This window comes from Macaca fascicularis, chromosome 11 (assembly GCF_037993035.2).
Source record: "Macaca fascicularis isolate 582-1 chromosome 11, T2T-MFA8v1.1".
Taxonomy (NCBI): Eukaryota; Metazoa; Chordata; class Mammalia; order Primates; family Cercopithecidae; genus Macaca; species Macaca fascicularis.
The window spans coordinates 58,140,447-58,161,832 of NC_088385.1; the positions used below are offsets into that span (position 1 = coordinate 58,140,447).

General features: G+C 44.1%; 1 protein-coding gene across 3 annotated transcripts in view; it reads right to left on the bottom strand.

Annotated features, from left to right (window-relative positions):
• Positions 1 to 361: 361 nt before the first annotated feature.
• The window catches only part of BIN2 (bridging integrator 2), a 40,251-nt gene continuing 19,226 nt past the window's right edge, over positions 362 to 21,386 (bottom strand). Inside the window, exons 6-13 of one of the 3 annotated variants that reach the window (XM_005570886.4) lie at positions 19,130 to 19,237; positions 18,726 to 18,811; positions 16,332 to 16,407; positions 15,138 to 15,220; positions 11,681 to 12,428; positions 8,432 to 8,512; positions 5,355 to 5,426; positions 362 to 850 (exon numbers count right to left, since the gene is read on the bottom strand). In XM_005570886.4, the coding sequence (XP_005570943.3) occupies positions 821 to 850; positions 5,355 to 5,426; positions 8,432 to 8,512; positions 11,681 to 12,428; positions 15,138 to 15,220; positions 16,332 to 16,407; positions 18,726 to 18,811; positions 19,130 to 19,237 (1,284 nt within the window). In that variant the 3' untranslated portion in view covers positions 362 to 820. Of the gene's footprint in view, positions 851 to 5,354; positions 5,427 to 8,431; positions 8,513 to 11,680; positions 12,432 to 14,148; positions 14,311 to 15,137; positions 15,221 to 16,331; positions 16,408 to 18,725; positions 18,812 to 19,129; positions 19,238 to 21,386 lie in introns of those variants that run through there. The other 2 variants (XM_005570885.4, XM_074006913.1) reach the window with 2 other exon arrangements.

Sequence of the window (21,386 nt, forward strand, 5' to 3'; positions counted from 1 at the left end):
CGGCACTCAGCGGATATGATTGTTATTATTATACTTTGTATCCTTTCAGTTTCATATCTTCCTGTCTTGCGCTCAGACCCTTACTCATATCAAGTACTAAACTGTAAACACTAGATCTAGCTCTAAAATGTTATTACCCCTTTCCAAGTGTATCTGCTTATCAACCAAAGTGGGAAGTACATGCTGGATTAAGGAGAAGAGTCTGTGGCCCTTGGTATCATAAAAGAATTACAGTCAGGAGTTAGGGTGAGCTGGGTGACTAAAGCTTTCTGAACGTGGGGCAGAATCAATAACTGTACCTAAGTGGAAAACGGTGTGCTGGGCTGGAACAATGCCCTGTGTCAAATAAACAATCCACAGATAGTCAGAATCAGACTTTATTTAACAATCTGAAAATGTGATCTTCTGGCTTTAAGTCTTGCAAAATGGGTCATAAGTCAAAGACAGATTTGTTCACTATCCTGAGTATGTGTGGTTATGTCTCTGTGTAGACAAGTGTCTGTGTCTATAGATACTTTTGGTTTTTATAGTGATTAAAGCTCCACTTTAGTTAATGTATAAAGTCTTATTCTAATAATGCTAAAACCAGAATTAAATATTTTCTGAATCTAATGTTCTCTTCTCCCCAGCCTGCCTCCCTCCATCCCTCCCACAAGGCTGCTCCTCCACCTTGATTAATGCCAGGTCTTTAGATAGCACCAGCATTCCCACTGAGAACCCAGGAACGGATACTGGCTCTTATATCCCTCTGACCTATACCCTCTGGTTGAAGAGCTTCTCTGGGGAGGCGTGGGGCAGGGGGAGTCTTGGCAGTTTCTCTTCAGAGTTGTGGATTTTCACTTGTAGACACCTGGAAAGTAAACATGATTGTGTTAGGTGTTGACCTGCCTTCCCACCAACCACTTATGGAGGGGTTAAACTCAATCTGCTTCTACTGAATTATACTTCATGTAATGCCACTGGTCTCTCTTGAGGGAGGCAATGTGAAACTGGTTGTTGGGATTATTGCAAGGACTTGTTGCAGATATTGTTCATTACATCATTCACAATCTCTTTAAGATGTTTCACAGGAGAATTTCCTTTTTTTTTCTTTTCGACGCATAGTCTTGCTCTGTCTCCCAGGCTGGAGTGTAGTGGCACAATCACAGTAACTGTATGTAGCCTTGAACTCCAGGGCTCAAGTGATCTCACCTCAGCCTCTGAGTAGCTAGGATTGCAGGCGCACACAACCATGCCTGGCTAATTTTTTAAAAAAAATTTTGGGCCGGGCACAGTGGCTCACGCCTGTAATCCCAGCACTTTGGGAGGCTGAGGTGGGTGGATCACGAGGTCAGGAGATCGAGAGCATCCTGGCTAACATGGTGAAACCTCATCTCTACTAAAAATACAAAAAATTAGCTGGGCATGGTGGCGTGCGCCTGTAGTCCCAGCTACTCGGGAGGCTGAGGCAGGAGAATGGCGTGAACCCGGGAGGTGGAGCTTGCAGTGAACCGAGATTGCACGACTACACTCCAGCCTAGGCAACAGAGTGAGACTCTATCCCCCCCAAAATAAATAAATAAATAAATAAATAAAAATTTTGTTGTCTAAAATGGTCTTGAACTCCTGGGCTCAAGTGATCCTCCCACTTCAGTCTCCCAAAGTGTTGGGATTACAGGTGTGAGCCACGGCACCCAGCCTCTTTTTCATCTTAGTAGGAGTTGTTCTCTTAAGGAATGAGCATCATGAATTGGGTTAACTGATCAGGTTTTTCTCTTCTTGGATTTTAGAAAGTCTGGAACTAATTTCATGGTCATCCTTAGTAAGCTTATTTTATAGAATGCATTTTTTATACTTGCCTAATTCATGGCTCCATTTTATATCACTATCCTGTCTCATATAATTCTGAGTTTTTCTGCTATATGTTGTGTATATGTGTGTATGTTAATATAATAAACATATATATATGCAGTTCACGTGCCACATAATGACGTTTTGATCAACAATGGACTCTATATACAAAGGTGGTCCCATAACATTATAATGGAGCTGAAAAATTTCTATTGCCTAGTGACGTGGCTGCTATTGCTAACATTGTAGCCTTCATAACATCACAGCACAACACATTACTCACATATTTGTGATGATGCTGGTATAAACAAACTTACAGTGCTGCCAGTTGTAAAAAGTACAGCACATGCAATTATGTACAGTACATAATACTTGATAACAATAAACAACTATATTACTTGATTTTTTTTTTTTTTTTTTTTGAGATGGAGTCTTGCTCTGTCACCCAGGCTGGAGTGCAGTGGCGCGGTCTCGGCTCACTGAAAGCTCCACCTACTGGATTCACACATTCTCCTGCCTCAGCCTCCCGAGTAGCTGGGACTACAGGCGCCTGCCACCGTGCCTGGCTAATTTTTTGTATTTTTAGTAGAGACGGGGTTTCACCGTGTTAGCCACCGTGTTAGGTTAGTTAGATAACCCCGAGTTATCTAACTCGGGGGTTCACCGAGTTAGATCTCCTGACCTCGTGATCCACCCGCCTTGGCCTCCCAAAGTGCTGGGATTACAGGCGTGAGCCACCGTGTCCAGTCACTTGATGTATTTAATATACTATGCTTTTAAAAATAATTTTCTATATATATTATTTTTGAAACAGAGTCTCACTCCATCACCCAGGCTGGAGTGCAGTGGCACAATCCTGGCTCACTGCAGCCTCCATGTCCTGGGTTCAAGTGATTCTCATGTTCTCATGCCACAGCCTTCCAAGTAGATGGGATTACGGGTGCATGCCACCATGCCCGGCTAATTTTTGTATTTTTAGTAGAGATGGAGTTTCACCATGTTGGCCAGGCTGGTCTTGAACTCCTGGCCTCAGGTGATCTGCCTGCCTCAGCCTCCCAAAGTGCTGGGATTACTGGCATGAACCACCACGCCAGGCCTACAATACTTTTTATTATTATTTTAGTGTGTATTCCTACTTATTAAAAAAAAAGTTCTGCTTATTGGCCAGGTGTGGTGACTCACGCCTGTAATCCCAGCATCCCAGCACTTTGGGCGGCTGACGCGGAAGGATCATGAGGTCAGGTGTTCAAGACCAGCCTGACCACCACGGTGAAACCCCGTCTCTACTAAAAATACAAAAATTAGCCAGACGTGGTGGCGCCACCGGCTGTAATCCCAGCTACCCAGGAGGCTGAGGTAGGAGAATCGCTTGAACCCAGGAGGCGGAGGTTGCAGTGAGCTGAGATTGTGCCACTGTACACTGTACTCCAGCCTGGGCGACAGAGAGAGACTCCATCTCAAAAAACAACAACAACAACAAAGTTCTGCCTATTAAAAAAAAACATTAACTGTAAAACAGCCTCAAGTAGATCCTTCAGGAGGAGGCGTTGTTATTATAGGAGATGACAGGTCCATTTGTGGTAGTGCCTCGAAGACCCTTCTAGTGGGACAAGATGTAAAGGTAGAAGACAGTGATATGGGTGATCCTGACCCTAGGCCAATTAGTATGTTTGTGTGTTTTTATTTATTTGTTTATAGATGGTGTCTCGCTATGTTGCCCAGGTTGTATTTGAACTCGTGGGCTCAAGTGATCCTCCTGCCTCAGCCTCCTACATAGCTGGAACTACTATAGGTACATGCCACCACACCCAGCTCTGTCTTAGTTTTTAACAAAAAAGTTTTAAAAAGAAACAGAAAAAATATGGAAAAAAAAGCTTATAGAATAAGGACATAAAGAAAATTTTTTTTTTTTTTTTTTTTTGAGACGGAGTCTCGCTCTGCCGCCCAGGCTGGAGTGCAGTGGCCGGATCTCAGCTCACTGCAAGCTCCGCCTCCCGGGTTCACGCCATTCTCCTGCCTCAGCCTCCCGAGTAGTTGGGACTACAGGCGCCCGCCACCGCGCCCGGCTAGTTTTTTGTATTTTTTAGTAGAGACGGGGTTTCACCGTGTTAGCCAGGATGGTCTCGATCTCCTGACCTCGTGATCCGCTCGTCTCGGCCTCCCAAAGTGCTGGGATTACAGGCTTGAGCCACCGCGCCCGGACTAGAAAATTTTTTTTTTTATTTTTTTGAGACGGAGTCTCGCTCTGTCGCCCAGGCTGGAGTGCAGTGGCCGGATCTCAGCTCACTGCAAGCTCCGCCTCCCAAGTTTACGCCATTCTCCTGCCTCAGCCTCCCGAGTAGCTGGGACTACAGGCGCCCGCCACCTCGCCCGGCTAGTTTTTTTGTATTTTTTAGTAGAGACGGGTTTCACTATGTTAGCCAGGATGGTCTCGATCTCCTGATCTTGTGATCCGCCTGTCTCGGCCTCCCAAAGTGCTGGGATTACAGGCTTGAGCCACCGTGCCCGGCCATAAAGAAAATATTTTTTGGCCAGGTGTGGTGGCTCACACCTGTAACCCCAGCACTTTGGGAGGCCAAGGCGGGCGGATCACCTGAGGTTGGGATCCCAGTTCAAGACCAGCCTGACCAACATAGAGAAACCCTGTCTCTACTAAAAATACAAAATTAGCTGGGTGTGGTGGCGCATGCCTGTAATCCCAGCTACTCAGGAGGCTGAGACAGGAGAATCGCTTGAACCTGGGAGGCCAAGGTTGTGGTGAGCTGAGATCATGCCATTGCACTCTAACCTGGGCAACAAGAGTGAAACTCCATCTCAAAAAAAAAAGAAAAATATTTTTAATGGTGTAGCTTAAGTGTATAGTGTTTATAGTCTACAGTAGTGTACAGTAATGTCCTAGGCCTTCACATTCACTCACCACTCACTGATTCACCCAGAGCAGCTTCCACTCCTGCAAGCTTCACTCATGATAGTGCCCTATACAAGTGTATCACTTTTTATCTTTTATAGGTATTTTTACTCTACTTTTCTATGTTTAGATACACAAATATTAACCACTGTGTCACAACTGCCTACAGAATTCAGTAAAGTAACATGCTGTATAGGTTTGCAGCCCAGAAGCAATAGGCTATACCATACAGCCACACATAATGACAAAATCGCCGAATAATGCATTTCTCAGGGCCTATCCCTGTTGTTGAGCAACACATTACTGTATAATATGACCTTTTTGTATTTTTAAAAAATAGCTTAACCTCTTTAATTCCTTTTTGAAATAACTTGAGATTTAATTAAATAAATACCTAGAAGATAGGGCCAGTTTAAGGTCAAGTACAGGGAAATGGGCACAGAGACACCATGAAGTCCCAGTTCATTCTTGCTTCTTCTGGTTCCCACCTGCTTGACTGCCCTAAGGGTATGGTTCCCTGCTGGATTCCCCTTGTAGCCTATAGTGAAGATTCCAGCCTGTTCCCAAACCCCTGTCAACCTAATGCCCAATCTATTCTCTGTATATCTGGTCTTACCTCTTCTTGAGGTTCAGGTGCTGTAAGGTTGTTGTTTTCTGGTACTGCGGAGACTTGAAGCTGGTCTTGGCCCTACAAAGAGAAGAGTTCTGTCAGTAAGAGGTGGCTCAACCTTTCCAGCCTCTCAGCGTAGAAGTGTCTTCTGTGCCTTATACTTTACAAGGGTCTCAGTATTTGTACTATTACAAAGGGCAAAATACAATGTTGTTTCACCAGAGCCTGAAGGCATCGGGAAAGGCTTTCATCCATCCTCTTTTACAGATGAAGAAACAAGAAACTAAGATTCAAAGGGTAAAAAGACTTGCTGGGACAGGAAACCAGGTCTTTGGATTCCAGAGCTGTTTCCACGATCAAACACCATGTAATCTGTGTGACATGGTGTGGATGTGTATCTATAAGGGAGTGCGAGGTCTTAAAATGACTACCTGCCATTTTTAGATGAACCCTCCTCAAGAACATATTGCAACTCTCACACTTAAGTGATCCTAATCTATGACACGCAGTTAGGAGAAGCAAGTGGTAAAATGATTTCTTTGGGAAAAATTTTAGGTTCTGAGATGGGAACCCAATGTGTAGGAAGCCCGGTCTAGGCCATGTGCAGGGGTGCTGTAGTCCCAGCTCATTGAGAGGCTGAGGCAGGAGGATCACTTTGGGCCAGGAGTATCAAGGTTGTAGTGCCCTATGATTGCACCTGTGAATACCAACAGCACTCCAGCCTCGGCAACATAGTGAGATCATCTCTAAAAATATAAATTTTAAAAAAAGAAAGAAAGCCCTGACTAGAAACTGCTATGCTAGGGGAAGACCCTGTGAGGTTTAAAACAAGTTTTTAAAAAATGAAATTTAATTTACAAACTATAAAATCCATATTTTAAAAACAGAACCAATTTCTTTTTCATTTTTTTCTTTTTCTTTTTTTGGGAAGGAGTCTGGCTCTTTCACCTAGGCTGGAGTGCAATGATGTGATCTCAGTTCACTGCAACCTCTGCCTCCCAGGTTCAAGTGATTCTCCTGCCTCAGTCTCCCAAGTAGCTGAGATTACAGGCTCCCACCACCATGCCTGACTTTTAGTAGAGATGAGGTTTCACTCTGTTGGCCAGGCTGGTCTCAACCTCCCGACCTCAAGTGATCCACCCCCTCAGCCTCCCAAAGTGTTGGGATTACAGGCGTGAGCCATGGCACCTGGCCAACAGAACCAATTTCTAGCAATGTGATAGTCACTTGAAATTCCATGATTTCTCCTTCAAGGACATTTTCTTTCTTCTTACTCCCTCCTCCCTTTCCAGGTCATGAATTAACTCAAAGGTGATGTTACATCACCTCCCAGAAAGTTAACAAAACGTTCCATCTCTCTGAGATGATTCAAATGGTAAGCAAGAACAGATTTTTTCCCAGTAATTTTTTTTCAAAAATGGCTATGTTTTTTCCCAGTTATATTTATATTTACCCATTTTTACATGTGACATGTCCATAATTCTGCCTGAGAGAAAATATGATTTATAATGCATCTGCAAGGGAAGTGAGCATACATAGGCTTCAGAGGATTGATGACACGAATAGGCTAGGATCTAAGATGCTCTAGTTGCTTAATTCTATAGCAAAAATATTTCTCCTTAGCTGATGAACAAAGCAGTCCCACCAGAGAGGCTAAGAGTAAGGAAGTATTATAAATCTCAGATATAAGGAGGAAGACACAGGAGAAAGGAAAGTATATCCTGTACCTCTTTTTCAGGGATGACAGTGTTACTAGCCTGTTTGTTAAAATGGTCAGAAAGAGTCTTGGCTCCTATAAACTCTTCCCTTCAAAAAGATTACTCAAAGAATGCAAGCTTGTTTTGTCATTCCCCAGAGGCAAACAAAAGGTCACTCTATTACTGTCTCCATCTAAAATCATGTAATACATTATAAAACCAAACTGAAATCAATCCAACCACTGAGTTGTTCTTTTCAGTGCAGAAAAATGAGAAGTAGCTATACTTACCTACTCAAAACTCTGCATTTATCCTGCGCTTATTCACTATCCACATGTCCTGCCTATCTCTCTCCATCGGCACAGTTGCCTCAGACTAGAACCCGACCAAGGAAAAGTTATTTTTATTATTAATTTAAAAAATATTTTTTTGAGATGGGGTCTCACTCAGTTGCCCAGGCTGTAGTGCAGTGGCGTGATCACGGCTCACTGTACCCTTGACCTCCCTGGGCTCAGGTGATCCCACCTCAGCTTCCCAAGCAGCTGAGGCCATAGGCATGTGACACTATGCCTGGCTAATTTTTGTATTTTTTGTAGAGATGGGTTTTTCCTATGTTGCCCAGGCTGATCTTAAACTCCTGGGGTCAAGTGATCCACCTGCCTCAGCCCCCCACAAAGTGCTAGGATTACAGCCACTTTGGGAGGTTGAGGCACTGCACCCAGATCTTTTCATTAAAATTTTTTTAAAGAGATGAGATCTCACTGTGTTGCCGAAGCTGGAGTGCAGTGGCTGTTCACAGGTGTGATCATAGCATACTACAGTGTTGAACACCTGGGCTCAAGTGATCCTCCCGCCTCAGTCTCCTGAGTAGCTGGGATTACAGCTTTGCACTACTGAGCCTGACTTAAGGAGAAGTTTTTTTTTTTTTTTTTTTTTTGAGACAGAGTTTGCTCTTGTTGCCCAGGCTGGAGTCCAATGGCGAGATCTTGGCTCACTGCAACCTCTGTCTCCTGAGTTCAAGCAATTCTCTTGCCTCAGCCTCCTCAGTAGCTGGGATTTCAGGCGCATGCCACCATGCATGGCTAATTTTTGTATTTTCAGTAGAGACGGCATTTCACCATGTTGACCAGACTGGTCTCGAACTCTTGAACTCCTGACCTCAGCTGATCCACCCACCTTGGCCTCCCAAAGTGCTGAGATTACAGGCGTGAGCCACTGCGCTCGGCCTAGGAAAAGTTTTATATCTTGCTCTGTTAGGGCCCTCAGTGCTTCATGTGAATCAGGACTGAGGGCCTCTGAAAGATATACTTCTGGAAAAAGAAAAATAAATTTTAATATGTAAAAACAATAGGGCATAATCATGTAGATGACTTAGGCTTTTAGTACCTCTGAGGAGTCAACTGAGATAAGCTTATCATCCTCTTCCTTGTCTTCCATCTTCTTTGCCTCTCCAGGCTCTGAAGCAATCTGTGAATCAAAGTGAACAGTGGAGGAGAAAGTCCCACACCTTCCCATCCTGGGGGCCATCCCTGTGCCCCTGGTCCATATTAGCTCCTCTCAGACAGCAGGAGGCTCCTGAGGTAGCCTCGGTCAGACACAGGCAGTAGTAGGGTGGGATGACCTGATGAGCGCCAGATATCTCACACACTTCTCCCAGATACACACACGGCTCATGTGCTAGCCTTCGGCATTGCTCACGTCACTGCTGACTGCTCTATAAACTTGCAACTCAGCTCCCACTCCCTGTGCCCTTCCCTACTTAATTTTTCTTTGTATCACTTATCATTACTAGATTGTAATTTTATTTATTCTTTTTTTTTTTTTTTTTTTTGAGATGGAGTCTCGCTCTGTCGCCCAGGCTGGAGTGCAGTGGCGCGATCTCGGCCCACTGCAAGCTCCGCCTCCTGGGTTCACGCCATTCTCCTTCCTCAGCCTCCCGAGTAGCCGGGATTGCAGGCACATGCCACAACGCCGAGCTAATTTTTTGTATTTTTAGTAGAGACGGGGTTTCACCATGTTGGCCAGGATCTCCTGGCCTCACGTGATCCGCCCACCTCAGCCTCCCAAAGTGCTGGGATTACAGGCATAAGCCACCGCGCCCGGCCCTTAGCTCTTAACATCAAGGAAAGAGAACTAATTCTTAAGGCGGCCCATCCCATTTTTTTTTTGGTCAGCCCCTTGTGTCTCCTTTGCCCTTCCACAATATTTTTTTTTCCATCCCATTTTAAAAATTGAGCTAAGTGTTGAAAGTTCCTCTTGTATTGATCCAAAATGTATCTTAAAAAAAAGTATACATAGTTTTTTATGCCTCTGCCCTCTGGAGTGTCACAGAACAAGTCAAATCCCTATATGATAGCCTTTCCATATAATGTGACTAGAATATGACTTGAGGCCCAGCACGGTGGCTCACACCTGTAAGCCCAGCACTTTGGGAGGCAGAGACGGGAGGATCACTGGAGCCTAGGAGTTTGAAACCAGCCTGGGCAACATGGTGAAACCCCATCTCTACCAAAAATACAAAAATGAGGCAGGCGTGGTGGTATGCGCCTGCAGTACCAGCTACTTGGGAGGCTAAGGAGGGAAGATCACTGGGGCCCAGAGAGGTCAAGGCTGCAGTGAGTTGTGATTGTGCCACTGCACTTCAGCCTGGGTGACAGAGTGAGACCCTGCCTCAAAAGAAAGAAAGAAAAAAAAAGAGTATGACTTGATTTACAGATCCTTCACAGAACTAGTTGCTCTTCAATGGGTTGGCATCTCTCAATTTTTTTTTTCAAAAGCCTTAAAAATTTTTTTTTGAGAAAGGGTCTCACTCTGGTGCTCAAGCTGGAGTGTAGTGGTGCTCACTGCAGCCTCAACCTCATAAGCTCAAGCAATCCTCCTGCCTCAGCCTCCCAAGTAGGGAGCAGCCTTTTTAAAAGACTGTCTTTTTTGCTTTACTTCCCTCTGTGAGTTCCTGCTTCTAGGTCTTCTCATCAGAGAAGACACACTCTGGAAATTTGCTGCCATTTTTTTCAGGGTCTATTTACCATAGTCACAGGTATAATGAAATGAAGTGAGACTCACCCTCCTGCCCCCACTAAAGAAGGTAAAGCTCAGGATTCCAACTATTGGTTCTTTATTGGTTTAAATTTATTATTTATTTTTTAATTTTTTAAATTTTGTGTTAATTTTTTTTTAACTTTTCCTTTTTCTTTTCTTTTCTTTGAGACACAGTCTTACTCTGTTGCCCAGGCTGTAATGCAGTGATATGACCTCGGCTTACTGCAACCTCTGCCTCCTGGGTTCGAGTGATTCTAGTGTTCTTGTGCCTCAGGTCTTCCAAGTAGCTGAGACTACAGACGCCACCATGCCTGGCTAAGTTTTGTATTTTTAATGGAGACAGGGTTTCACCATGTTGGCCAGGTTGGTCTTGAGCTCCTGGCCTCACGTGATCTGCCCGCCTCGGCCTCCCAAAGTGCTGGAATTACAGGTGTGAGCCACGACGCCCGGCTTCAACTATAGGTTCTTTATACTAGGAACTCCCAGAACTTGGAGGAAAAAAAATTAGTAAGAATCTGGTCATTAACACTACTAGAGATAAGCACCTTATAGAAGTCAATTACTGGCTGGGTGCGATGGCTCACGCCTATAATCCCAGCACTTTGGGAGGCCGACGCGGGTAGATCACGAGGTCAGGAGTTTGGGACCAGCCTGACCAACATGGAGAAACCAACCTGGCATGGTGGCTCACGCCTGTAATCCCAGCACTTTGGGAGGATGAGGAGGGTGGATCACGAGGTCAGGAGATCGAGACCATCCTGACTAACATGGTGAAACCCCATCTCTACTAAAAATACAAAAAATTAGCCAGGCGTGGTGGCGGGTGCCTGTAGTCCCAGCTACTTGGGAGGCTGAGGCAGGAGAATGGCGTGAACCTGGGAGGCAGAGCTTGCAGTAAGCAGAGATCGCGCCACTGCACTCCAGCCTGGGGAACAGAGTAAGACTCCGTCTCAAAAAACAAAACAAAACAAAACAAAACCAAAAAAAAAACGTGGAGAAACCCCGTTGCTACTAAAAATACAAAAATAAGCTGGGTGTGGTGGTGTGCGCCTATAATCCCAGCTACTCTGGAGGCTGAGGCAGGAGAATCACTTGAACCCAGGAGGCGGAGGTTGCAGTGAGCCAAGATTGCGTCACTGCACTCCAGCCTGGGTGACAGAGCGAGACTCCATCTCAAAAAAAAAAAAAAAAAAAAAAGCCAATTACCCTAAAAGTAGATTACTAAATTGCTATGAAGACATGAAACAATCCCCAGAATCCAAAAAGGTGTCCAAGAGTATTCTGACTATAGTAAAGATACCTACATGGAGGTTATAAAAGGATATAAAGACACTACCAGAGCTGGGTGCAGTGGCTCACATCTGTAATCTCAGCCAAGACAGGAGGATCACTTGAGACCAGTAATTCAAGACCAGCCTGGGCAACATAAGGAGACCCTATCTCTACCGGGGGAGGATCACTTGAGCTTGAGAGGTCGAGGCTGCAATGAGCTGTGATCACACCCCTACACTCCAGCCTGGGTGCCAGAGTGAGACCCTAACTTAAATAAATAAATAAATTAAATTAAATTAAATACCCAACCAGAACTACTCTTACCTGAGATGTCATTAAGGTGGGGGAAGTACAAAGTTCTTCGGGGTTCTGATTGTTCATGTTTTCATTTTCTTTGGCCTCAGGAGTTCTTACTGGCTTCTCTGGTGTTTCTGGATTAGGAGAGACCTCTAGGGAGGTCCTAGGACTTGGAGTCCCAGTCCCCAAGGAGGCCCTAGGGCTGGTGGGTGAACCCCCTCCAGAGGCTGGAGGGCTGGAGGGTATGTTCCCTGAGGAGGGCCTGGGGCTTGCAGTGGCTCTAGGTGGAGGAGGCCTACTAGGGGGTGCTGAGGTCCTCTGGAGAGAGGCTCTCTTCTTTGGTTGTTCGGATCCTTCACTTGCGGTGCGGGTTCGGAGGACTACTTCTGCGGCAGATGATGAAGGCTGCCCTGAAGGGCTCAGGGCTTCACCAGGTGATGGAGCTGGGGAGCTGGGGAGAACTTCCTCCTGGGACTTGACACTCTCAATGGTAAGAGAGGGCTGGGCCTGGGCGGGGCCATTGCAGGCTGGTAGAGGCTCTTCTTCCTCAGAGGAGCTTGCTTCAGATCCTTCCTTCTCTATTTCCTCATCTTCTAAGAGCTCCTTGATCTCAGAATTGTCGTCCCCCTGGGCTGCATCAGGTGCCAGATCTTCAGTTGCTGAGACAGATTCACTCTCACTCTTCAAGGAAAGTGTAGAGGGACTAGTAGGTGAGGTAAGAGGACTGGAGACCATAGTTGTTTGAACTGGGGGAGAAATGACTAAAGAGCGCCTGCTACTGATAAAAAAGGAAGGTGTTCAGATTCAGAATGGCTAAAAACCAGAAGCAATGTAAATATGCAAAAAAAAATTATGATGCATATAATAAACAGAATAAAGCAATTTAAATGTTAGAAAGTTTGCATAATTTACAATAACACTTACAGAGTGAAGTGAAAAAAGGCCAAAGTTTTATCTGTATTATGAACTCAATTATGTAAAACTATGTACAGAGAAAGAGACTGGAAAGAAACACTGCAAAATGTTAGCACATATTTTCTCTGGGGCAAAGATTAATGGGTGATGTACAGTTGAACTACACAGATTTCATATTTGTGAATTACCTACTTATTTATTTGGAACCCCCAAATCAATACTTGTGGCCCTTTCCCAGTCACTATTGGATATGCACAAGTAGAGAAGAATGAGTTGCCTGGCACATACTTTCCAGATGAAGTCTAACAAGACAACCATCTACCTTCTTGCTTCCATTCTCAAACTGTAAACAAGTGTCCTTTCCACCATGTTTTCCTAACTTTGTGCTTTTTGTTGGTGATTTTGCTATTTAAAATGGCCCCCAAGCTGTAGTGCTAAGTGCAAAAATACTGTGATGTGCCTTCCAGAGAAAATACATGTATTAGATAAGCTTCATTCAGGCATGAGTTACAATACTGCTGGTTGTGAGTTCAATATTAATAAATTAATAATATAGATTAAATAAGGTGTCTTTAAACAGAAACTCACATAAAACAAGGTTATATGTTGGGTGGTTGATGAAAATTTTGTGATCAGGAGCTCACAGAAACCTGTGGTTTGATGTTCAGTGAGTGTGGCAACTTTATAGAACAAAACTACCCTGAATAAGAATCAACTATAACATTTATCAAGTACCTACTATGTGCTGGATGCCATGCTTATTCTTGAGCATCCAGGATTAGAATCTAGAATATATCAGCAAACAAAAACTTATATAGATCAATTTTTTTATAAAAGGTCAACAACCCAATTGAAAAATGGGAAAACGATATATAGGAAAGTCACAGAACAGGAATGTTAAATGGTCAGTAACACGAAAAGATACTCAAGGTAATTAGCAATTATGAAGCTATGACTTAAAACTGCAAAAAATATTCCGTTTCATACCCATGAGCTTGTAAGAATGAAGAAGTCTGACAATTTCACATGTAGTGAGAATGTGGACTCATGAGGGCTCTTACTCACTGCTGATGGGTAGTAAACTGGAATCATCACCTTGTAGGGCAATATGGCAATATCTCATAAGGGTCGAGAAGCCCCATGACATATCTTATGACTCAACAATCCTGCTCCAAGTATAGACCCTAAAGAAACTCTTGATAATATTCACAGGGACAAATGTAAAACTTGTTCATCACAACATTATTTATAATAGCAAAAACCTAGAAGACAACTCAAATGCCCCAAACTAGCAGGAGGATAAATAAATCATGAACTACGCATACAATAACAACTATAGAAAGGAAACAGCAGAGTTACTATAGCAACATGTAGCAATAACGAAAAATCTTATAAATAATACTAAGAGAACAAAAGAAGTTGCAGAACAATACATACAGTATAAGTCCATTTATATAAAGTTTAAAAACATGCAAAACAGCCAGGCATGGTGGCTCATGCCTGTAATCCCAGCACTCTGGGAGGCCAAGGCGGGTAGATCACGAGGTCAGAAGTTCAAGACCAGCCTGGCCAACATAGTGAAACCCTGTCTCTACTAAAAATATGAAAATTAGCTGGGTATGGTGGTGCGCGCCTGTAATCCCAGCTATTTGGAGGCTGAGGCAGGAGAATCGCTTGAACCTGGGAGGCGGAGGTTGCAGTGAGCCAAGATCGTGCCATTGCATTACAGCCTGGGCAAGACCCTGTCTCAAAAACAAACAAACAAACAAACAAACAAACAAAAAAAAAGCAAAACAATATTTTATGTATGCATGTATGTGTGAAACAATACAATGTGTGCATGCTACATTTAGTATTACATTTAGTATTTATTTCCATGCGTGTTATGTGTGAAACATACATGCACACATAAAATAAAACAACACACATGGAAATGACAAATACTAAATGTAACATAGTGGTTACCTTTAGTGGGGTCAGAAAGAAAAAGTGAGTAGGGAAGGAACAGCTATATTTACAACATATTTACATGGCTATTTGTTATATTACTCTTTATACATTTAGTTATGTCTGAAATATTTAATTTTTATTAATTTTTTTAGAGACAGGGTCTTGCTCTGTCACCCAGGCTGCAGTGCAGCAGCATGATCATAGCTCACTGCACCCTCAAACTCCTGCGCTCAAGTGATCCTCCTGCTTCAGCCTCCTGAGTAGATAGGAGTACAGGTATGCACTACCGTGCCTGGCTAATCTTTATTTTCTTTTAATCTTTTTTTTTGTAGAGATGAGATTTCACTATGCTGCCCAGACTGGTCTCAAACTCCTGGTCTCAAGTGATTCTCCTGCCTCAGCCTCCCAAAATACTGGGATTATAGGCATGAGCCACCATGTCTGGCCCTGAAATATTTAGTAAAAAGCAAAATAAATTATATAGGAGCATAGTATAAACAACAAACATCATCATGCACATGCACATAGGGACAGGTCAGGATTCTGGACTGGAGATGAAGATTTTGAATACGTTCACACATGGGACAAATAAAGCAAAAGAGTCTTGGACGGTGCTCACCTTGACAGTCCCTTCACCACAAAGACTTTATTAGAATGTTGCTTCTCCAGTTTGCTCATCACCTCGTAGAGATTGTGGTTCAGCTACAGCCAGTAAGAAAGAAGGGGATGCTAGCCAACTGGGAACCCGAGAGTGGCATATCCCTTCTCCCCTCCCCTTCAGACAGCTTCCCAAAATAAAACCTCCCCCTTTCAACTCTGATCTGAATTCCTCTTCATCTGTCTAGCATTAGAGTCCAGGATCCTGTCCCACCACCCCCTCTTCCTTGTCTCTCTGTGTTCTAAGTTCTGCCTCTTCCATCGGACTGGCAGCTGTCTCAAGGCAGGGTCCATAACTGATGTCTGATTTGAGGTTCCAGCTTCTCACAGGTGATCCAGGGAATGAAAACTCATTTTTAGGCCGGGCGCGGTGGCTCACGCCTATAATCCCAGCACTTTGGGAGGCCGAGGCGGGCGGATCATGAGGTCAGGAGATCGAGACCATCCTGGCTAACACAGTGAAACCCTGTCTCTACTAAAAATACAAAAAAATTAGGAGAATGGCGTGAACCCGGGAAGCAGAGGTTGCAGTGAACCGAGATTGCGCCACTGCACTCCAGCCTGGGCACCAGAGCAAAACTCCATCTCAAAAAAAAAAACAAACCTCATTTTTAATATTAACTAGGCAAATCACATGTTAGCCAAATAAACTACGGAGAGTGGTATGTGTAGCTGTGTGTGAATGTAACTAATGTTGTAGTAGCAAAGATCTTGGAATCCCAGGACTAGAAAAGACTTCATAAATTACGTTATATGGCTGCCTGTCACTGAGAGGATTAGTCTTATTTAAGACTAACCACCTGAGAAACTGACTTGTCCTTAAACACTGCACTCTCCAGTCCCCAGCAACAATAGATAGAGATTTCACAATGGGGTTCCCCATTTTAATTGTTCCTTCCATAGGCCTAACCTCCTTTATTCATGCTAAAGCTGAAATTTGGATGCATTTACTCAGTTGTTAAGGGAGATGAAGAGGGCCCTCTGATGTGTTTTAATACAGTTAAATATACAATCAAGTGCTCTTATTTCATCATGAGATAGAAGTCAAAATCTGTGGTGCCAATATGCATATTTAAAGAAATTATGTAAGTCAAGGCTACCTTCATATTTACTACAAAACACACCCACGAGCCTCACTTGGCCAGACGCTTCTCACCTTGCTCATTTCCCTGTAGAAGACATCCCTCAAGTTGGAAATGTTTTGGAAGATGGTCACATAGCAGCCAATACGACTATTAGGAAGCAAAATAACAAACACACGGGTAAGGCATGGGAAAGGAGTTCTTTGTTTGAAATACAAGGTATGACCTTAAGCAAAAACCAGCCACTGAGGCTCCTAAAAGAACGCATCCCACTGGGCATGGTGGCTCATGCCTGTAATCCCAGCACTTTGGGTGGCCTAGGCAGGCGTATCACAAAGTCAGGAGATCGAGACCATCCTGGCTAACATGCTAAAACCCCGCCTCTACTAAAAATACAAAAAAAAAAAAAAATTGGCCAGGTGTGGTGGCATGTGCCTGTAGTCCCAGCTACTTGGGAAGCTAAGGCAGGAGAATCGCTTGAACCTGGGAGGCAGAGGTTGCAGTGAGCCGAGATCCCGCCACTGCACTCCAGCCTGGGAAATAGAGTGAGACTCCATTTAAAAAAACAAAAAAGGCCACCCCACATCCCACACTCAGGATGTTCTGGGATCTGGATTCATCAGAGCTAGGCCAGGAACACACCTGATTCTTAGGAGCAGGAAGGCCAGGGGAGATAATATCAGTTCAGGTTGACATCAAAGTTTAACAGTTTCATGGAGTTATCTGATTTGGGCTCTTGAAGAGCTGAGCAGACATGAAAGGGGTTTGAATAATTTTTTAAAGGGCTATATAAATATAAGGCCACCTAATTATAATTATTACAGTAAGTAATTATTCTTTCCCATTATGCAATACAGTACAACTTATATGCCTGTATGTACATTAATGGAATTCTCCTGTAAGTGAATCAAGGAAATATACTTTTAAAGAAACCATATTGGCCGGGCGCGGTGGCTCAAGCCTATAATCCCAGCACTTTGGGAGGCCGAGACGGGCGGATCACGAGGTCAGGAGATCGAGACCATCCTGGCTGACACAGTGAAACCCCGTCTCTACTAAAAAATACAAAAAAACTAGCCGGGCGAGGTGGCGGGCGCCTGTAGTCCCAGCTACTCGGGAGGCTGAGGCAGGAGAATGGCGTGAACCCGGGAGGCGGAGCTTGCAGTGAGCCAAGATCACGCCACTGCACTCCAGCCTGGGCGGCAGAGCGAGACTTTGTCTCAAAAAAAAAAAAAAAAAAAAAAGAAACCATATTAAATTTCATTTCTAGGCCAGGCACCATGGCTCATGCCTGTAATCCCAGCACTCTGGGAGGCTGAGGCAGGTAGATCACTTGAGGTCAGGAGTTTGAGACCAGCCTGTCCAACAGGGTGAAACCTGTCAAAAAATACAAAAATGGCCAGGCACGGTGGCTCACACCTGTAATTCCAGCACTTTGGGAGGCCGAGGTGGGCGGATCACAAGGTCAGAAGATTGAGACCATCCTGGCCAACATGGTGAAACCCCATCTCTACTAAAATACAAAAAATCAGCTGGACTTGGTGGCACGTGCCTGTAGTCCCAGCTACTTGGGAGGCTGAGGCAGGAGAATTGCCTGAACCTGGGAGGTGGAGGTTGCAGTGAGCCGAGATTGTGCCACTGCACTCCAGCCTGGCAACAGTGCGAGACTCTGTCTCAAATAAAACAAACACAAAAATTAGTCAGGTGTGGTGGCACGTGCCTGTAGTCCCAGCTACTCAGGAAGCTGAGGTGGGAGAATTGTTTGAACCTGGGAGGCATAGGTTACAGTGAGCCATACTCCAGCCTGGGTGACAGAGTCAGACCCTGTCTCAAAATAAATAAATAAAATAAAATAAAAAAATAAAATTTCAATTTTATTTTAATTAGGAGTCACATAATGTCTGAATACATGTATTCATTACAAAGGCTCCATCCTATGTACACCAATAAGTGACAATATAAAATATTCTGACCACAGTTCTATTATGCCTATCTTGTACAATAAAAAGAAAAAAGGATACAAATGGAGTTTCTGCTCAGATTTCTCTTTAAATGTGGAAAATTTGGCCGGGCATGGTGGCTCATGCCTGTAATCCGAGAACTTTGGGAGGCCAAGGCAGGGGGATCACTTGAAGTCAGGAGTTCGAGACCAGCCTGGGCAACATGGTGAAACTCCATCTCTACTAAAAATACAAAAAAAAAAAAAAAAATTCAGCCAGGCATGTTGGCACAAGCCTGTAATCCCAGGTACTTGTGTGGCTGAGGCACAAAAATCACTTGAACTAGGGAGGTGGAGGTTGCACTGAGCTGAGACTGAGTGTTACTGCACTCCAGCCTGTGTGACAGAGTGAGACCCTGTCTCAAAAAAAGGGGGGCAGTGTGGGAATTTAAATCTAAAACACTTTTATCTACCTACTCTCAAGGCACACAAGGTGCCTTTGCTTCACACAAGCAATTTCAGTCATTACCTATTATAAAGAATAGGCAGCTCCTCTAGTAGTTCTTGGTTCAGATCTTCAAACACAGTCTGGGCTTTGTTGAACTCTTCCTCTGCCTAGGTGGTAAAAGAGACAAGACAATCTCCCTCAATTCTGAACCCAGCACTACAGCATGCCCCCTTCATTCTCTGCATTTTTTTAGGCACTAGGCTTACTAGGAGCCATCCCTCTTCTTCCCCTGAGCATGCCCTCCCCAGCCTCAAGACTCTGACTATCCTTACAGCATCAGTGTCAGAAGAAACAGATTTCCTTCAGGACACTGGATGCTGAATTTATAATTTCCTATACCCACGTTGGCCCAGCCACCTCCCACCACCATGGGGAGAAGGAGAACAGGAAGAATTTACCAGTTTTTGTTGTTGTTTTTGCTTTACCTTGGCAGTCTTGGCCTCATCTTTCTTCTTGGCATTCTGCACTGCCTCCAGGTGATGTCGGGTACTGTCATAGTCCACGAGTTTCCGACCCCGCTTGGCAATTCTCTCCTGACCCAGCATAATGAGAAAGGGTGTGGATATCACTTTTTAGTGGCCAGGATGTAGGTAACAGAATACCAAACAGAGAGCAAGGTTCTTGGATCCTACTATCAAATTTCACTTTCGTTGTTTTTTGTTTTTGACTTTTTTGAGACAGGGTCTTGCTCTGTTGGCCAGGCTGGAGTGCAGTGATGCGATCTCAGCTCACTGCAACCTCTGCCTCCCAGATTCAAGCAATTTTTGTGCTTCGGCCTCCCAAGTAGCTGGAATTATAGGCGTGTGCACCAAGCCCGGCTAATTTTTGTATTTTTAGTAGAGATGGGATTTCGCCATGTTGGCCAGGCTGGTCTCGAACTCCTGGGCTCATGTGATATGCCCACCTCGGCCTCTCAAGGTGCTGGGATTACAGGTATGAGCCACTGCACCCGGCCCCAATTTCACTTTCTAATAGGGTTTGGTGCCCATGGGGTCTCCCTCAGTATCTGGGAAGAATGGGGGATTCTCAGAGGGAGATAGAGTCCTACAGAGCATGTGGAAATCTTTATTAATTATATATAGCATATATATATAATAAAATACATATATATATTTCCACCTCCACCTCCCCCTGTATTAAATTTTAATATTTCCTATGAACCCATTATAAACTGCTTCAGTCTCCAGGAGAAATGGCCTGGAGAATCACATGAAAGTGAAAGTCTGGATTTTTCGGAATGAGTCCCAAATCTGCCATTCATTAGCCTGTGGCCAGTGGCAAGGCACATCTCTTTTGGAGCCTCAGTAGCCCCATCTCCCCTTAAACGACTGCTATTTGAAAGATCGAATGCTGAATACAAAGTGCTCTGAAAGCTCTAAAACACAATAAAAGCTATAAATTACTATGATCACTGAAAGTCTACTCAGCCTTATCCAAACTATAAATTATACCAGTGAGAAGCAGACTATGTCATTGAACCGTTTCATTCTCTCAGTCACAGAATTTGAAAAGATCTTAGCGATTATCTGGTCCAACTTCCCATACAATACATGAGGCTTCTCTGTAACATCCAAGATAAGAAGTAGTTTGACTGCTGTTTGCACAAAGAACAGACAACTCACTATCTTTGAATCTATTTCATTTCATTTTTGGAAAGCTTTAACTATTAGGAACTTAAATCAGCCTCCCTCTAACTTCTTCCTCTGAATCAGCACAGTGCCTCATAGAGTAGGTGTTTAACAAATACTAGAGCTGGGTGCAGTGGCTCACGCCTATAATCCCAGCATTCTGGGGGGCCGAGGTGGGCGGATCACCTGACGTCAGGAGTTTGAGACCAGCCTGGCCAACACAGAGAAACCCTATCTCTACTAAAAATACAAAAACTAGCTGGGCATGGTGACGCATGCCTGTAATCCCAGCTACTTGGGACGCTGAGGCTGAAGAATCGCTAGAACCCAGGAGGTGGAGGTTGCAGTGAGCCAAGACCACGCCATTGCACTCCACCCTGGGCAGCAGAGCAAGACTCCATCTCAGAAAAAACAAAAACAAAAACAAAACTAGCTGAATGAATAGATGAATTCTAATTCTGCTTTCTGGAACAGTTTAGAATAGGTGGAATTCCTCTTTTACCTAACAGACTTTCAAGTATTTGAAGATAACTATTTGATTGCCCCATGTTTCCTCTTCTGTACAATAAACATCTTTAGTGCCATCAGCTGTTTCTCATAGCTAAAGGGGATGGCTCTAACTTGGATCTGATTCGAAATCAGCCCAAATATAGCTCACTGAAATCTAAGTTTATTTTATTTATTTACTTATTTTGAGACACCAGCCTCTGTCACCCAGGCTGGAGCGCAGTGGCATGACCTCGGCTCACTGCAACCTCTCTCTCCCTGGCTCAAGTGATCCTTCACCTCAGTCTCCTAGGGTGGCTGGGACTACAGACACACACCACCACACTGACAAATTTTTTTGTATTTTTTGTAGAGATGGGGTTTTGCCATGTTGCCCAGGCTGGTCCTGAACTCCTGGGCTCAAGTGATTCTCCTGCCTCAGCCTCCCAAAGTACTGGGACTACAGGTGTGAGCCACTGTACCCAGCCTTGAAATCTATGTTTAAACATAAACTTCACACTACTTCCGACCTTATATCCTAACCTCTTGTCTAACCCTCAACCTTAAT